Raw genomic sequence first — 16861 nt, forward strand, 5'->3', positions numbered from 1 at the left:
GTAGTATCGACGGCGCAGAGCAGCCCACGATATGGGTCGACGTCTGGTGGCAAGCGGAGCGTATTTGGGACACCCCACGAGTATGACGACAAATATTCAGAGGATTTAAGCGGGTACCCCAATTACATGGCCACTGCCGCTTGATGGTAAGAGCCGCGTCCCCCTATGCACTGCAAAAATGAGCACGCTTGTAGTGACTAGTCACACAAGCCTTTTGCAAAGGCGCCTGCAGCGCTTCAATGGGGTGGATGATGGATCCCAAATGCACCGACAGCTGCCCGTGACAAAGAGTGTAATCATCGCTAGCTGCCAGCCAGTAAAGCCAGTCAAAAGGGTGGAATGCACCGTGGCCAGTAGGTGAAGTCTTCTATGCGCTGCAAGATTAAACAAATTTCCTATATTTTACAGGGCTAACAGCGCATAGGCTTTGCTCCATAAGTACTTGGCTCTGAGTGTGGGACTGCACACATGCAGTGCGCTGCAAGTCCCCTATGCACTCAGTGGGACGCGGCTCTAACACTATTTGAAAGCTTCAAAACCTTTGAGAATAAGGTGAAAGCTTCTAGAAAGATCTTGACATGAGAGGGGTTCCCGATAAGCCGTCCATAACTGCTTCCGAAGCCAGTTGGGAGGGTACTGGGGGGTCCCCATAGCAACTCTTGCATAGCCGCAAACCCTCCAAGTAAGCAGAGGGGAAGCGGGTTGGTGGCACTGAGCCTATCAACAACAAAAAAACACACACAGACAGAAGCTCTGATCAAGCATATGGTTACTGTCGCCGCTCGCTGTGTCGGAGCCTCGGAGGTTTCAGTGTTCGAGCCTCGGAGGTTTCAGTGTTCGAAACATAATATATATATATATATATATATATATATATATATAACATTGTAACAATAATTCAGTCACGACTCAGTGCTCACCTCTGTCGATGCGTCGCACAAAGACACCATCATTTCGTTTCCACAGCGCCTCAGGAGTCAGGAAGCAGTCTAACCGTCTAGCTCGCGAGGGTGAGGATGCGTGAGTGGACGAGAGTGAGCGATAAGAAGATAAATAACTCCATAATTTATAGTTAAAAATATAAACGTTAATTTTATAAACGTTAAGAATCTAACGATTAAAATAAACGTTTTAAAACGTTTACATAACCGTTTATTTTTTTATTTATATTAATTTTTATAATATATATATAATGTAAAAATATGATATATAAAAAATTTTTATTTCAACCAATAAAGGTGAAGTACCGTTGACTCTTATAATTTGAAAAGTATTTTGATTATTCCTTTTTTTATTAAAAGTTATCAAACCTTTTGTAAATTTTTTTTGAAGGTTTTGAATACCTTCATTCATTCGTGCAAACTACACTTTACCCGGGTTTTTTTAGAACACTGATTCACAGGATTTGTTGATTTAGGAATTGTATATGTATCAAGTACCCGGCAAAGAACTTATTTAAATTGTAAAAATTGATCAAGCACCCGGCAAATAATTTGACTTAAAGCGGAAGTCCAACTGCGAACAGTGTGGCCTTTGCTGATGTCGTCTGTATATGTGCTCGAGCCTCCAACGCGGGGGAAGGTCATCCTCAGAACCACAGAGGGTCCCCTGGACATTGAGCTATGGCCCAAGGAAGCCCCCAAAGCGGTACGCGGTTGTGTAGAACAAGGGGTCTGGTTCACCCTTTCTCTTTACTTTCTCTGTCTGCGTGGGAACCAGTACTAACTAGCCCAGGGGCGTGAACGCAGGTGCGCAACTTTGTCCAGCTCTGCATGGATGGCTACTACGACAACACCGAATTCCATCGCATCATCAAGTCTTTCATGGTACAGGGTGGAGATCGGACCGGCACTGGAACAGGTTAGCGAGTTCGTACAACCCCATCCCATCCCCTTTTGGTCGTACACACAAAGAAAGCATGTCTAGGGTGTTTGTGCAGTTTCGTGCAATGCGTCCTGTCTTGGACACAGGCGAGGAGAGATTTCTAGCAAGTTCTTGTTGTAGACAATTTGACATAACTCTCTATGATACTATGGTGTGGGTGGACCATATTTCTGGTCTCACTGTCATTCCTCCTGTCGAGGATGGGGACTCTCACTGGGTGCTTCTTCAGGAGGCACATATGATGTTCCTGTGACACAACAATCAGTGCCCCCTTATCATCCACATCTGAGAGGAGCTGACCACACAAACATGCTCAATTGGTGGCCTCTGGAGTCGGCTGTGCTGTTAGTTCCTTGTGATAGATACCTAATGCAGATCAAATTGGCACTCTGTGTGACATGAGTGCTAAAAGCAGATGACTCAATTACCGATTAACTCTAATCAAAACATGGATTAACACTAATCAAGGTAAGTAGAGAAGACTTGAGAGATCTAATCTATTATATATTGCAATGATTGGATGTATACAATGATGAATGTGGATCTGAAAACACAGATCTGAATCGTGCATGATGTGCAAACCTAGCTACATGCATATCAAAAGATTGTATTGCTGTCCTATGAGAAAGCGCTTAGTAGAACTGCCTTGCAGACGTTCTTGATGCTCTGTCTGCCCTTAGGGGATCAGGCACTTGAAACTCTAGATCACAAATGCACGTCCTCCCGTGAATGACTCTTGACCTACATTTATATAGTGGCTAAAGGCTGGTTGGTTGCAGGGTTGACTGGTCGGCCAACTGGGTCAACTGTCTATGACCATAAAATAGTGTGCCAATGGTGTCCATTGGCTGAGTTCTAGATGCCTGGCTGCCCACTGTTCCGTTGCCAAAATCAGTCATGAGTCATGAGTCCAAACACAGCCTCTGAACTTGTCCAATAGGAGGTTGCATTTGGAAGACATGTCCATGTGGCACCGTTGTGATAAGTGCACATGGCATTTCCTCCGGGTGAACTTGGAGCACCAGAGCAAATCATGCACCTTTTCTCCACTTGTCATCTTTTTTGGAATTTTGGGAATTTAGCAGTAGTTTATAGACTTATCAGGATTTATGGACTTTTGGACAAGCTTGTGGAATGGGAGCTTATCCAAGTATGGGTACTGGGAACCCCGGACATCTTCGTGGGTGCCCACGACCAGGACTTAAGCTTTGGATTATGTAGGACGTATGCTTGACAGATCATTGGATTGACAAGAGGGCCAGCTGTGTGGAAGACAGGCTGAAAACAAGTTATTTGTGTGTGTTCCCATCATTATTAATGAAGGTGGACAAGCTATTAATAAAGGTCGAGCAAATTATACTTTGGGCCCCTCATGAGTTAAAGCATTCACATTTAATATTATTGGGGGTGTCCGGAATAGCTTGGACATTACATACATTATGGTTGGTGGACCTTGGCTTATGAATTTGGGAGAAAATGGTGGAAGTAAAAAAAACATGAAGAAGAAAATGCAAAAGAAAAATAATGCAAAAAGCTTTTGTTTGTACATATATGTTGGAGCATGCACAGGTGGAACCATAGACATGGAAAGAGAGAAAGGAATGGAAAATAAAACAGAAAGAAAACATAAACATAGCTATCACACTGTGGTGATACAAAACTGTCCATGGAAACTCATGATGGAATACTAAGAACATAGAAACATGAGAGCAACATCAGCTCCGAGTAGATGGTATACCACTCTCCAAAATATCAAGCATGGGGCTAATGAGTATGGCTGAGAGGTCTCCCTCAGCTATGTCATGTGGAAAGGTAGCTCGATAGAGAGAGAGAGAGAGAGAGAAAAGGAGAGAGAGCACTTGTTGACAAGATCACCTTTATTATAGCATGAGGCTTTTACAATGGCAATAGCCACCAAAGAGCATTACAATGTGCAGGGATTGGATACAAGTAGTGATGATGATGAGGCCCTTTATATAGGGATGCTAGGAGCTGGCCGACTGCCTTGATGGAGCTCACCTCGGAGAGAGCACCCGCCAACCTATTTCCTCGAAACACAATGCCACCACGAACAGCAAAGAAATTTGCGTGGCTCTGAATTCCCACACCAGCATCGTGCAACGAACTCCAAGAATAGAATGATGAGTTGTCGTACACATCATGCCCATTACCCCCTAACAGTTGGACTGTGTGTTAGCATTATTCATCTCCTGGTAGTGTGCCCAAGTTGTGTATCAGGGGTGCCGAGATTCATCTTGGGCAGCACCTTATTTTTTCCTCATGTTTAGGCCCTTGGTTGTAGGGCATTATCACATGTTTATTTTTGTCCAGTCGTGAGACTTTTCTGGAGCAAGTCGGCCAGCTTATCTTGGGGCTATATAAGGCTTGCCTCCTTCTCATTTGTACTAACCCTGACAAGGGCTTCTAGGCCCGGGTCCTCCCTCAGGGGAGTAGTTCATCATGCCCACACATACGGGGACCACCCCTTGCACAGGGCTGATTGTATCATTGCTTCTTCATCATTATGCAGATTTGTTTTCTCTCTCTCTGTGCCTATGTCTCACACTTTCCGCTGCGCACTTTTGACATGGTATCAGAGCACTGGGTTAAGGCTCTTCTACAGAAGGTGTTCTGGCGTTTTTTAGAGAGAAGGATTTCTGAGTTTTTTTTGATGCTGCTGGTTGCAGAGGAGGAAGGAGCGTTGTTCTCCAGAATAGGTACTCTCATGGCTGCATTTTCTGCCCTTGAGCAGGTGAAGGGCAGCCAGCATGGCTGCGTTTTCTGCAGATATGGGGCAGCAAGCAGGGCAGCCAGCCTGGCTGTGTTTTCTGCAGATATGGGGGAGCAAGCAGGGGAGACACCATGGCTGCGTTTTCTGCAGATCTGGGGTAGCAAGCAGGGGAGACACACATTTGCTGCTGGCTGACTGCTTTATGTAGTCGTGGAGAGCCATCATGCGCTGGCCGATTGCATCCATGGGGCGTATAAATAGGCCCCATGCTTCTCACCATTTATTCATTCAGTCTTGTACGGGATCTTGTGTATAGAGAAGAGTTTACACGCCTATCTCTCAGTGTCTCTTGTGCTGTCTATTTTCTACTTGCTCTTGTGGACCCAAGTTTGGTTATCATTTTCTGCACTACTTGCTCTTGTGGACCCAAGTTTGGTTATCATTTTCGCTGCGTATTTTGACATGGTATCAGAGCCGTAGGCTCTTGATAGATCTTGGGAGTTTTGTGAGCAAGAGGGGGATAGTTAGGTTGCTGATTGGTGGACTGTTTTGGACTGTTCGGGAAGAGAAGTTGCAAGAGGAAGGCGGGCTAAGGTGCTAGACAGCCACTTGCAAGTTTAAGGTTTTTTTTCCCACCCACCCACCCTTTTTCAGTTACATCCCCGCGATGGCAGATTTGTTAGAGATGGCTGAGAAGCACGTGAAGATCCCAACTCTCCCCACGTTTCCAGTGGACCGTCAGTTGGACGGGAACAATTACGGCATCTGGAAGGTTATGATGGAGTTTGTGCTGGAGTTATATGACCTTGCTGATTTCATCGTCATCGGGGTTCCACGGCCGGAAGCAGAGGAAGGGGGGTTACTGTCGATGAAGAAGGACCGAGAGGCACAGGCACACATGTGGGATCGTGTCAACGCCAGGGTCCGGTCATTTATTTTCCTCAACTGCACACCACAAGTGATCAATCATGTCAAGCACATGACGCTGGCCAGAGGCATATGGCAGCACTTGGCTTCTCTTTACAACAGGGTATCACCCATGAAAAGGATCTCCTTGGAAGTGCAGATGCGGGTTATGAACCTTGCAAAGTCCTCGACGATGTGGGAACACATTAACAAGCTGCAGGCCCTTCAGCAAGAAGTCCTCCGGGCTGGGAAGGAGATATCATTTGAAGACATGGCCATCACTTTGCTGTCCCACTTGCCTGCTGAGTATTCTGCTTTCTACTCCTCGTTGATTACGAGTGGCAGGCTCAGCACCATTACCTGGGAGGAGCTTGTGCCAATGGTCTTGGACCAGGAAGAATGTTTCACGAACCCTCCTCACAGCAGCGGTTCGGAGGCCTTAACTGGCCAACGGTCGAAAGGCTGGATTATTAACAAGGCCAAAGGGAAGGCTTCACCGGAGAAGTCTTCTGAGAAGAAGCTTGACTCAGAATGAGAGAAGCTGAAGGCCGAAAGATCCTGCAATGATTGTGGCGAGAAAGGCCGCTATTGGAGGAAGTGTCCTAAGCGGACTGGGAAGAGTGCTGATTCCTCAGCCTCAGCTGCAAAGACTCCTGCATTTGTGCACTTAGAGATGATGGACTCCAACGCTTCATCGTCTTCAAGCGAGGAGGCAGTTGGCTTCATCGCGAAGGATACCCGGGAATGGATTCTTGATAGTGGTGCTTCCAGGCATATGATTCCATCCCGTGATTTCTTTTTGGATCTGAAACGGCAGTCAGGTCGCATCTTTATTGGCGATAACTCCACTATTCCGATACACAGTGAGGGCCGAATGGAGATTATTCCCGACGGCAAGGGGGGCAAGCATGCTTCCCGTGTTCTTTATGTCCTTGCTTTGGGTTTTTATCTTCTGTCAGTGCATGAAGTATGCAAGACTGGCTTTCGGGTGGAATTTGAGGAGCATTCAGTTGCTCTACGGGACTGTGAGATTGGCCAGGTTGTTTGGGAAGGCGGTGTGAAGAATGGTATCTACAAGCTCTCTGCACTCTCCTCGTTGATAGGTTCTTAGATCAGAGATTTGTGGCATTTTCGTTTTGGCCACTTAAATGTGGATGCTTTGCGGCGAGCTTTCCGAGACCAGATGGTGGTTGGCTTGCTAGATGTAAGGGCGTTGTAGTTCTTGCATACGTGGTAAGCAGCACAGGGAATCCTTTCCGAAGCAGGCTTCCAGGCGGGCTTGGAAACCATTGGAGTTGATTCACACTGACTTGTGTGGACCTCAGCAAACACCATCTTTGGGAGGATCTCTCTACTTTATCTTGCTTGTTGATGATTGTACCAGATTCACGTGGGTCTACTTTCTTTCCCAGAAGGACCAAGCTTTTGCACGGTTCAAGGATTGGCACGTGATGGTGGAGAAAGAGTCTGGATTTCAGGTAAAGACTCTTAGGGCTGACAAAGGAGGTGAAAACTTCTCGCCTGTATTTCTCAGATTTTGTGCAGATCATGGCATCAAAAGGGAACTGGCCAATGCAGGATCGTCTTCGGAGAATGGAGTTGTAGAACGCAAGAACAAGAGTGTGGTGGAGATGGCGAGGACCATGCTGGAGCATCGTAATCTTCCTCGTCCACTTTGGGGAGAGGCTGTGGCAACAACTGTCTATACCCTCAACCGATCTCCAACGACTTCAGTACTCCATATGACTCCATTTGAGGCATACTTTGGCAGGAAACCTGATGTCTCGCACTTCCGTGTTTTTGGGAGTGATGCGTATGTACATATTTCGAAGAAGCAGAGGGGAAAGCTTGACTCCAAGTCCCGCAAGCTTGTATTTGTGGTGTATAATTCTCTTTCCAAGGGATACAGATTGTATGATTCAGACAGGAACGAGATTGTTGTCAGCCGGGATGTGGTCTTTGACGAGCATGTCCTTGTATCCACTGTCGAGGAGCCGCCACTTCTTGGAGATCCAAAGGAGTCTGATGATGATTCCCAGACTATTATTCCAGTTGATCAACCTCAGTCAGTACAGGAGGTTGAGCCCGCAGCTGGAGTAGAGCCCCCACAACCATCGGAGGCTCCACGATGTGTTCGAGTACCTAGGTGGTTGTTAGACACCCTTCGGGAGTCAGGTGTCGTGGAGCTACCCTTCGAGTGGACCACAGAGGACGGCCCTCGAAGATCACACAGAGTCCGAGATAAAAGCAATAGAGCGGAGCTTCTTCAGGTAAACTATGCTCTGATGTCTCGTATTATGCGGGACAAGGAGCCCACTTCCGTCAAGAAAGCCCTCTCAGAGGATACTTGGAGGAAAGCCATGCAGGTGGAACTTGATGCTATCGAGAAGAACAACACATTGTAGTTGGTACCGAGGCCGTCGAAACGGTTAGTCATTGGTGTCAAATGGGTCTTTAAGACCAAATATGCGTTTGATGGGTCGGTGGACAAACACAAAGCCAGACTTGTGGCTAAAGGTTATGCTCAGCGGCCAGGCATCGACTACAAGGATACCTTTGCACCGACAGCACGGATGTCCACGATTCGGACCGTTCTTGCCCTTGCTTCTTCTTAGAGGTGGCCCGTGTATCAAATGGATGTAAAATCTGCGTTCCTTAATGGTGACCTGCAGGAGGAGGTGTATGTTGAGCAGCCTCTAGGCTTGATTGTTCCAGGATCAGAAGGGATGGTTTACAGGTTATGAAAGGCCTTGTATGGTCTTAAGCAGGCTCCCAGGGCTTGGAATCAAAAGATTGATTCCTTCTTTGTTCGGACTGGATTTCAGAGATCGGTTGCAGATCCTAACCTGTATCTCTTTCGGGAACATGGCATGGTCACGATTATCATCCTTTATGTGGATGATCGCATTCTCACCGGTGGTCATGTGGAGCACATTGGTGTGACGAAGGTTGCCTTGTCAAAGGAGTTTGAGATGACCGACTTAGGCTTACTCCACTTCTTTTTGGGATTGGAGATCTGGCAGACCCAGAGGGGGTTTTTTGTCTCTCAGCAGCGGTATGTTCATGAGTTGCTTGAGGCCTTTGGGATGGAGAAGTGCAAGCCTATTACTTCGCCGATGGACCCAAATACAAAGTTGACCGTTATTGATCCTTGTGAGCCAGTTGATGCTTCGCAGTACCGGAAGTTGGTTGGTTCATTGATCTGGTTGCTGAACACCAGATTGGACTTGAGCTTCTCCGTGGGGCTGTTGAGCTCTTTTATGCAGACGCCATTGAAGTCTCATTGGGACGCAGGATTGCGGATCTTGCGGTATCTGCAGAGTACGAAGGATCTAGGACTCTTTTAAACAGGAGGGGATGGAGTCAGGCTCCAAGGTTGGAGTGACTCAGATTGGGGAGGAGATCCAGACACGAGGAGATCTACTTCAGGATACAGTTTTACCCTTGGCTCAAGAGCAGTTTCTTGGAGCAGCAACAGGTAGCCAACTATTGCCCTCTCTTCGACAGAGGCAGAGTACCGGGCTGCTTGTGGTGCTGCTTGCGAGGTTGTGGCTGCGGAGGCTGCTAGGCGAGATTGGGTTTCCACAGAAGGAGCCCACAGTCATCCGGTGCGATAACCAGAGTTGTATAGCTATTGCTCGGAACTCGGTCTTCCATGCCCGGACCAAGCACATAGAGCTACAGTATCACTTTGTACGTGAGAAGATCTTGGTTGGTGACATCTTGCTACTTTATTGTTCGACGGAGGACAATGCAACGGACCTCTTCACGAAGTCTCTACCTCAGGCTACGCTCAGGCGGCACTCCAGCTCCCTTGGGTTGATTGCACAGCCAGGAGCTGAGAGGGGGTGTTAGAAGTCATCTCCTGTCTTAATCAGACACCAGGGCCTCTGTTGTGGGTGTGCCCGCCCTGTATAGGTGTTTTATCATTTTTCCTCACTCCCGGTATTTTTTCCCCATTTTTCCATGGTGTGGATGGATGCCAGATGTTGGTAGGAGCCCATGGTGCTGGCCGACTGCACCTCATGTGCTCTTGGTGGCTGGCCGACTGCCTATGCTGCAGTCGTGGAGGTGCTGATGCTGGCCGACTGCCTATGCTACAGTCGTGGAGGTGCTGATGCTGGCCGACCTGCTTTCTTCAGTCGTGGAGACATTTGCTGCTGGCCGACTGCTTTATGCAGTCGTGGAGAGCCATCATGTGTTGGCCGACTGCATCCATGGGGCATATAAATAGGCCCCATGCTCCTCACCATTTATTCATTCAGTCTTGTACTGGATCTTGTGTATAGAGAAGAGTTTACACGCCTATCTCTCAGTGTCTTTTGTGCTGTCTATTTTCTGCACTCTACTTGCTCTTCTGGACCCAAGTTTGGTTATCATTTCCGCTGTGTATTTTGACACTTCAAGCATCTATGGATATGTGGACATCTTTTTGGGATATTGATGTCGTAAATTGCATAACCTAGCCCGTTCCATGTATAGGAATAAAAGAGGCCACCAAGGCTTGTAACAAATAAATACTCTTGGTGATAGGACAAATTACAAGGGGGGCCAGCCCATTTTGGTCCTAGTGTGGTGTTCAGTATTTAAGTGTGCATGTGGTTTTAAGTGGATGAACTGTGTGCCTTTATTTTAAAGTGTTTAATCACATTAATAGTAGTGTGTGAACCTGCGGATTTGTTACATTGGTATCAGAGCACAACTTTCCTTTACATCTAAGGAAAACAATCCTGATTGGGGAATTCACAAGACTATTAGTGTGGTTAAGCCAAAGGCCACTAGTCCACTATCTAGGTATCCACTAGACTTTGGGAGATTTTGACGGATGATTTGGAGAATATTTTTCTTGCAAGTTATTTGCTTGTGCTAGTTATGCACAAACCCTTTTTTTTTTCTTAGGCCCAAGGTCTGCCTGCAATTATTGTTTTTCATTGCCTATAGGCGCTTTTTTATCCGCCTGTAGTAGCCGATGCTGTCGAGGAAGCACCTTGTATCACGTGCATCCTGCACTTGGATGCCACGTAGACATATCTGAACAAGGTGGTGTAGGACCTAGAGTGGAAACTGGGCCTAGTCCGGGATTGGTCAGCTAGGGTTCCACTCTATGCGTCTGAGGTCACGTGTGCATGGAGGATCACCATCCTCATCATCGTGGAGAGAGAGAGAGAGAGAAAGTTGTATTAACGTCTACTAGAGGCCGAACTCGACCTATGAGACAAATCAATGTACAATTGTCGATGTCTTCTGGATGTCCTGAAAAAAAAGGACAAAATGAACATGAAATAAAGTATGAAAGTACTGAGCTAGTGGGGGGGTGTGATGGATGGAGCACTACTGCTAGAGGCTCAGTATGCAACCTATATGCGTAGGGTATACAAGAATGCAATGCAGATCTGTCTAGCTCCAACCAGTACCATAATGGGGGTGTAATATGTGATACATAGGCGATGGCGAGGCAAAAATACCTCAAGCATGATCTCCGGGTGTGAGTGTAAGTGAGCTAGCCGCTCCTGAATATGGTGCTGATGTCGAGTCCGTATCTCTGTGATCTCCCTCTGATGTAGTTGTATTGGAAGAAACAGGTGAAGTCAGTGGTGGTGAACCCTGGGCACCCGCAAAGTTGTATTGGAAGCAGACTCTTTTTGGTAATCTAACCATAAGGGGGAGGGGGGGGGCAGCCCATCTTCTGGCCCCTAGTGTGGTATACTGTGCAGATTTGTCGTCTTGTTTTATTTGGCATGCTTATGTGTGTTTTTAGATTTCATGATTGATAAGATTTTCTGTGTACAGTTTCCTTTTTGTTTACATTGGAAGAAACAGGTGAAGTCAGTGGTGGTGAACCCTGGGCACCCGCAAAGTTGTATTGGAAGCAGACTCTTTTTTGGTAATCTAACCATAAGGGGGAGGGGGGGGGTGTCAGCCCATCTTATGGCCCCTAGTGTGGTATACTGTGCAGATTTGTCATCTTGTTTTATTTGGCATGCTTATGTGTGTTTTTAGATTTCATGATTGATAAGATTTTCTATGTACAGTTTCCTTTTTGTTTACATTGGTATCAGAGCCTGGCTTTCTACACAGTTGTGCCTAATATGATGCTGGATATGGCTGTAAGGAGTCATTATCTGTGAGAGAAGGTTGGGATTCTGAGGTAGTCCTCGTCTTATTGTCACGCCTCGAAAGAGGTTACTTTTGGTTTAAGCGGCAGCGAGCATGTGGAAAGACTTCGTGGCCCTCTTGTCTGTGTAGGGGCACTGTTACACCCTTGCAGTCTATTCGGTATCATACTTGGGGAACTGATAGAGCGTGATTTCGGGGGGCACGGAAAATTCTTTTCTTTCTAAAAAGCTAGAAGATACATTAGGGCCACCCAGTCTGATCATTCTGTGGAGGACTCTATCACCCGTATTCGCCGCATGCGGGAAGAAGATAGAGACAAGGATCATGTTGGGGCTTTGACGGATAATGATCCACCATTGTTTGCCAGGGTTGAGGATCGGCAGGATATTGATGCCTTGATGAATGAGCTTGAAGAGCTCCGTGCTTTGCAAAGAGATCCTGATGTACAGAGGGTCATCAAAGTCTCATGTCAAGGTTGATGTGGTCACTTTTGATGCAATTGCCCAACAAATGGGAATCGACAAATCACGAGAGCTGGCTGTTGCTTATTTAAAAAGCCATGGTGATGTTGTTTGCGATGACGAGGGCAAGTGGGTCTTCACATGGCAACCTCGCAGGCTATCCCGTCGTGAAGGGAACTTTGATGATGTGAGGGCATGCAGCCCACACCAGTGATGTGAGAGGGCATGCAATCCCCACCAGTGATGTAAGAGGGTATGCAGCCCGAGCAAGTGATGTAAGTGGGTATGCAGCCCGAGTAAGTGTTTTGAGGGGGCTTGCAGCCCATGCAATAGATATGAGGGGGCATGCAGCTCGAGGAGATGATGTACATCGACATGCAGCTCGAGGGGATGATGAGGGGTTTTCATCCCATTTGAGAGATGCAGAAGATCTTCATGCATTGTCAGTGGTGTCTCCACCTTCTAGGTATGTTCCTGCTCCTAAAGTTCCATCCAGAGTGGAAGGTGTTACACGGGAAATCAGCCCTAGATCTGGGCATCGTTGCCATCGTAGACAGGACGAGGAGGATGATGTATTAGAGCGTCGGGATGCTCGTCATAGCAAGAAGGCCAAAGAGTTCAAGTCAGGGGACAAGGACATCAAATTCGAGAGCTATTATGGAAAGTTGGATACTACCAAGGCACTTGCTTTGATAAGGCAATTTGAAATAGCCTTTAGCATTGAGGAATTTACCGAGAAATCTATGCTCAGGTATGTGCCTTGAGAAGGTCCATGGCATTGCTTATGCACATGACAATTAGTGAGGACGAGAAGAAAAGAAAGTTTGAGTCAGAGCTGCAACGAATCATTCAAAAGAGCCTTGCAGTGTATCTCCGCAACACCTTACAGGAGCTCATATGGAGTTGCATGGTAAGGGAGCGTCAAAAAGACAAGAATTCAGCTTATACCAGGGAAAATTCAGAGTTGAAAATGAGCAGAAAAAGGGTGGACAACCACCTAATTTTATGCCTAATGAGTCCAGGGATGCAAAAGGGGGCTCAAAAAAGAAGCCATGGAGTAAAAAGGATTATCCTAAGTTGTCCAGACAGCATATTTTTGATTGCATGAGAGAGGGGATTACTATCAAGAACAGGTTTCTGATTCCTCGAATCAACTTGAGGGAGTTGCTTGTTTCAGTCGTATTGATCTTAAGGGTGGCTACCATCAGATTTAAGTGGTACCTCAAGATGTGCACAAAACGGCTTTTCGAACATCATTTGGATTATATGAGTATTTGGTTGTGCCATTTGGACTCACGAATGCTCCCGCCACATTCAATAGAATGATGGACATAATTTTTAGACCTCACCGCAAGTTCACAAGAACTTTCTTTGATGATATTATCATTTTTTCAAAGAGAGAGGCTGAACATAAAGAGCATCTTGCCATTGTTTTTGAAGAGCTAAGGAAACATAAGCTTTTCATCAATGGGAAGAAGAGTGAATTCTTCTTGTCAAAAATTCACTATTTAGGGCATATTGTCTCCAAAGATGGAGTACGCATGGATCCCGCAAAGATTCAAGCCATCAAGGATTGGCCAGAATTGCAGAATGTGCATCAAGTTAGGAGCTTTATTGGTGTATGCTCTTATTATCGCCGATTTATTTGACACTTTGCTTTCTTAGCTTCGTCGTCACATGATCTAACGAAGAAGAAAGTAGCATTCCGCTGGTCGGATCCCGAAAAGACAACTTTTCAGAAGTTGAAGGATGCCATCATATCAGGGCCAGTTCTTATTATTCTAGATTTGCATAGACCTTTTGTGGTCGAGTGTGATGCATGTGGAGATTGTTTGGGGGCTGTTTTGAACCAAGAGGGACATGCAGTGGCTTTTGAAAGCCGCCGCCTGCAACATGTGGAATTGTATTTGCAGGTTTATGAGAAAGAGTTGTTGGCCGTTATTCATACCCTTCAAACATGGAAGCATTATCTTTTGGGGACTGAATTTATGGTAAAAACAGATCACCAGAGTTTGCGGCACTTTCTTACACAGCACATCTTGAACTCTTGGAAAAGCATCTAAGGTGAGCAAACTTCTTGTCCATGTTCCATTTTCAGATTTTGCATACCCCGGGCAAGAAGAATTTAGTGGCGGATGCTTTGTCACGCATGCCACAAGTGCATGCCGTAACTACCGCCTGTCATCAGGACTTATTAGGGATGCGAGATATGTATGCTTTGGACACAGATTTTCAGCTTATTTGGGCTGATTTGAATAATGGTATTGTTGTCTCATCTTATTCAATTAGAGATGGGTTTCTGATGATGCAGAAATCGTATTTGTGTAGTGCGTGAATTATGCCAAAAGGTTATGGAAGAGTGTCATGCTCCGCCAAGGTCCAGGAGTAGCTTCCTTGTCTCCATGATAAATAGAGCGGGTAGCTCTAGATCCTCCTGCAATGGTGACTCCTTTGGCTCGAAGATAGGCTTTAGCAACTTCAAATCCTTTGGCTTCGGTGGCTCTATCATTGATGAAATCTTCAAACATTTGAGCCCTTCTTTGGTCCTGTTCCCTCTTGGTTCTCCAAGCAAGGACTACTTCGTCTCTGAGAAATCTCTTGAACTGTTGAAAGTCATGATACTCTTCTGATGACCCTGGTTCCCATCCCGAAGTCTTGGATCGGCCTTATAGTTGTTCCCTTCATTAGGCCCTTGGTCTCCTTCTGCTCTTGACATGGCTCTGTCACCCCAAGAAAGTTTCTTCAAGAGAAATCCTGCTGTAATACCACTGTAAGCCCAGCGGGGCGTGTAGTGATGGGAGAGAGAAAAGGGAATGGGAATCTTGCACAGCACACCACATTGAGACCTTTTAGGAATTTATTCAGGAACAATCCACGGGCACGCTGGCTAGGATCAATACAATCAATGAATACAAAACAAACAAATATGTCGATGTAGGATATCCAAGTTGATGTTGACGCATAAGATCTCTGATGTCGAGCACACCACGGGGATGACCCACAAGTATCTCTCACCGGGCTAGTACTAGATCCAATATCCAAATCCAATGGATCCCAAGTCCAATGAATCCAAATCCAAATCCAAGTCCAAGTCCAAGTCCAAGTCCAAATCCAAGTTCAAGTCCAAGTTCAAATCCCAGTACAAAATCCAAGCTCCATGTCTAAGCTCTGTGTTCCATGTTCATGTCCAAGCTTCATGCCCAAGCTCTATGTCCAAGTTCTTCATGTCTATGCTCAAGTTCAAGCTTCCATGTCCAAGCTTCATGTTCCATGTCCAAGCTCTAAATCCACTCGCTCATCCCATGAATAATCTCCACAATTCCTATAGCCTTATCGATGATGAAAACCCTAGAGAAGCTCTTTCTGGCAAGAAAACTGATATAAAATCTATTTTAATGGTTTTCGGGGGATAAAAACCTCCAAAAAACAGTTTTTAGGGTTTTTTGAGTAGTTGTAGGGTTTCTGGAATTTTTAGGGTTTTTGAAATTTTCTGTCAATATAGTCCGTACAGTTGTACAGATCCGTACAGTCGCACGAAAAGATGGTGACGTGGCACTGCAGTTGCTGGAGGTGCTCTGAAATCAATGGGTGGCGATGAAAAACTCCATGATTTGGTTCATAGATGATGTGAAGAAGATAATCTGCACGCTTGAACGAAGATGGCAACGCGATGAAGAGATTCTTCTTCAACTTGATGCTCAAGAGAGGCTCATGCTTCTTTTTATATTTGGGGAAGCCTTGCTTTTTGCCAAAAAGTGATACTTTTGCTTTGCTTTTGTCTTTTTATTAAATATTATTAATAATAGCCAAAGTTCTTGATTTGTGCTTTTACAACTTCAGGGCCTTGCTTTTTGGCCCTAGAGCTGCTTTTTGAGAAAGCGGCCTTTAGCTTTTTGGTCCAACTTAGTCTCCCCTTTCCAATGGTGCCCTTGGCTTGTGGTCAACCTTGTTTGACTTTTTGTTTTTTCTTTTGCTTTTTGACCGAGAATGGTGCTTTTTCTTAATCATTCCTTATGGACCCTATCCCCATGTCTTCTTCCATCTGTCTGGTGTCCGGGCATGGATTTCATTATGTGAAATAGAGCTAGGAGGGCCAAATAGTAACATCTAGCCAATGACATACATGGTTGATCTTCTGGCTAATCTGAAAGGTCTATATATCATCATTTCTTGACTTTTGCAATCCAAAGATAAAATTCATAGCAATATTCTCCCATAGATCATTCAATGGATCCTGCTAGTGTTTTTTTTTTCCCCGAGAAAAGATCCTTTCATTAGTTATATAAAAAATGCCCGTAGGGCTTCAAAAGATCTCGCCTGCTCATAAGAGAGACAGAGCAGTGAATACAGCATGGCAGTCCGGGAGACTCTCCCTAGGTGCTGCAAAATACAAGCATTAGTACAAAGAACTGAGAGGCTAAATCATACAATAGGGGGGGGGGGGGGGGGGGGGGGGGGGGGGGAAGAGCCAAACAGGTGGCCTGTAGTGCCAACGGGGGGATCCCGTGTGTAAGGTGTAGAAAGGGCCACAGCGCCAAGTGGTGTGAAAGGCCTGGCGCCGTAAGATCGCCTCATCCGAGTCTCCCCGGCTGCGGTCGTACTGTCCTCGCAGGGTGTGGATCAACTCCTGCCAAATCCCCGTACAGTCTCTGCTGGTGGCTCCAATCTCCCCTCAAAGGCCGTAAAGCACCGGGCCCTCCAGGTGAACCAGATGGTGAGGCTGCTGAGGAGCTCCCATCGTAAATCCCTCTCCTGTGTCCAG

The 16861-nt window shown here is 46.1% G+C and overlaps 1 protein-coding gene across 1 annotated transcript in view; it reads left to right on the forward strand.

Annotated features, from left to right (window-relative positions):
* The first annotated feature begins 1480 nt into the window (after positions 1–1480).
* The window catches only part of LOC147610713 (Cyclophilin-like peptidyl-prolyl cis-trans isomerase family protein), a 57445-nt gene continuing 42064 nt past the window's right edge, over positions 1481–16861 (forward strand). The window contains exons 1-2 of the mRNA XM_086785179.1: positions 1481–1647; positions 1749–1860. Coding sequence (XP_086641305.1) covers positions 1540–1647; positions 1749–1860 — 220 coding nt within the window. The 5' untranslated portion in view covers positions 1481–1539. The remainder of the gene's footprint in view (positions 1648–1748; positions 1861–16861) is intronic.

The sequence above is a fragment of the Cibotium barometz genome, chromosome 48 (assembly GCF_041138505.1).
Source record: "Cibotium barometz isolate CiBa-2024 chromosome 48, ASM4113850v1, whole genome shotgun sequence".
Lineage (NCBI taxonomy): Eukaryota > Viridiplantae > Streptophyta > Polypodiopsida > Cyatheales > Cibotiaceae > Cibotium > Cibotium barometz.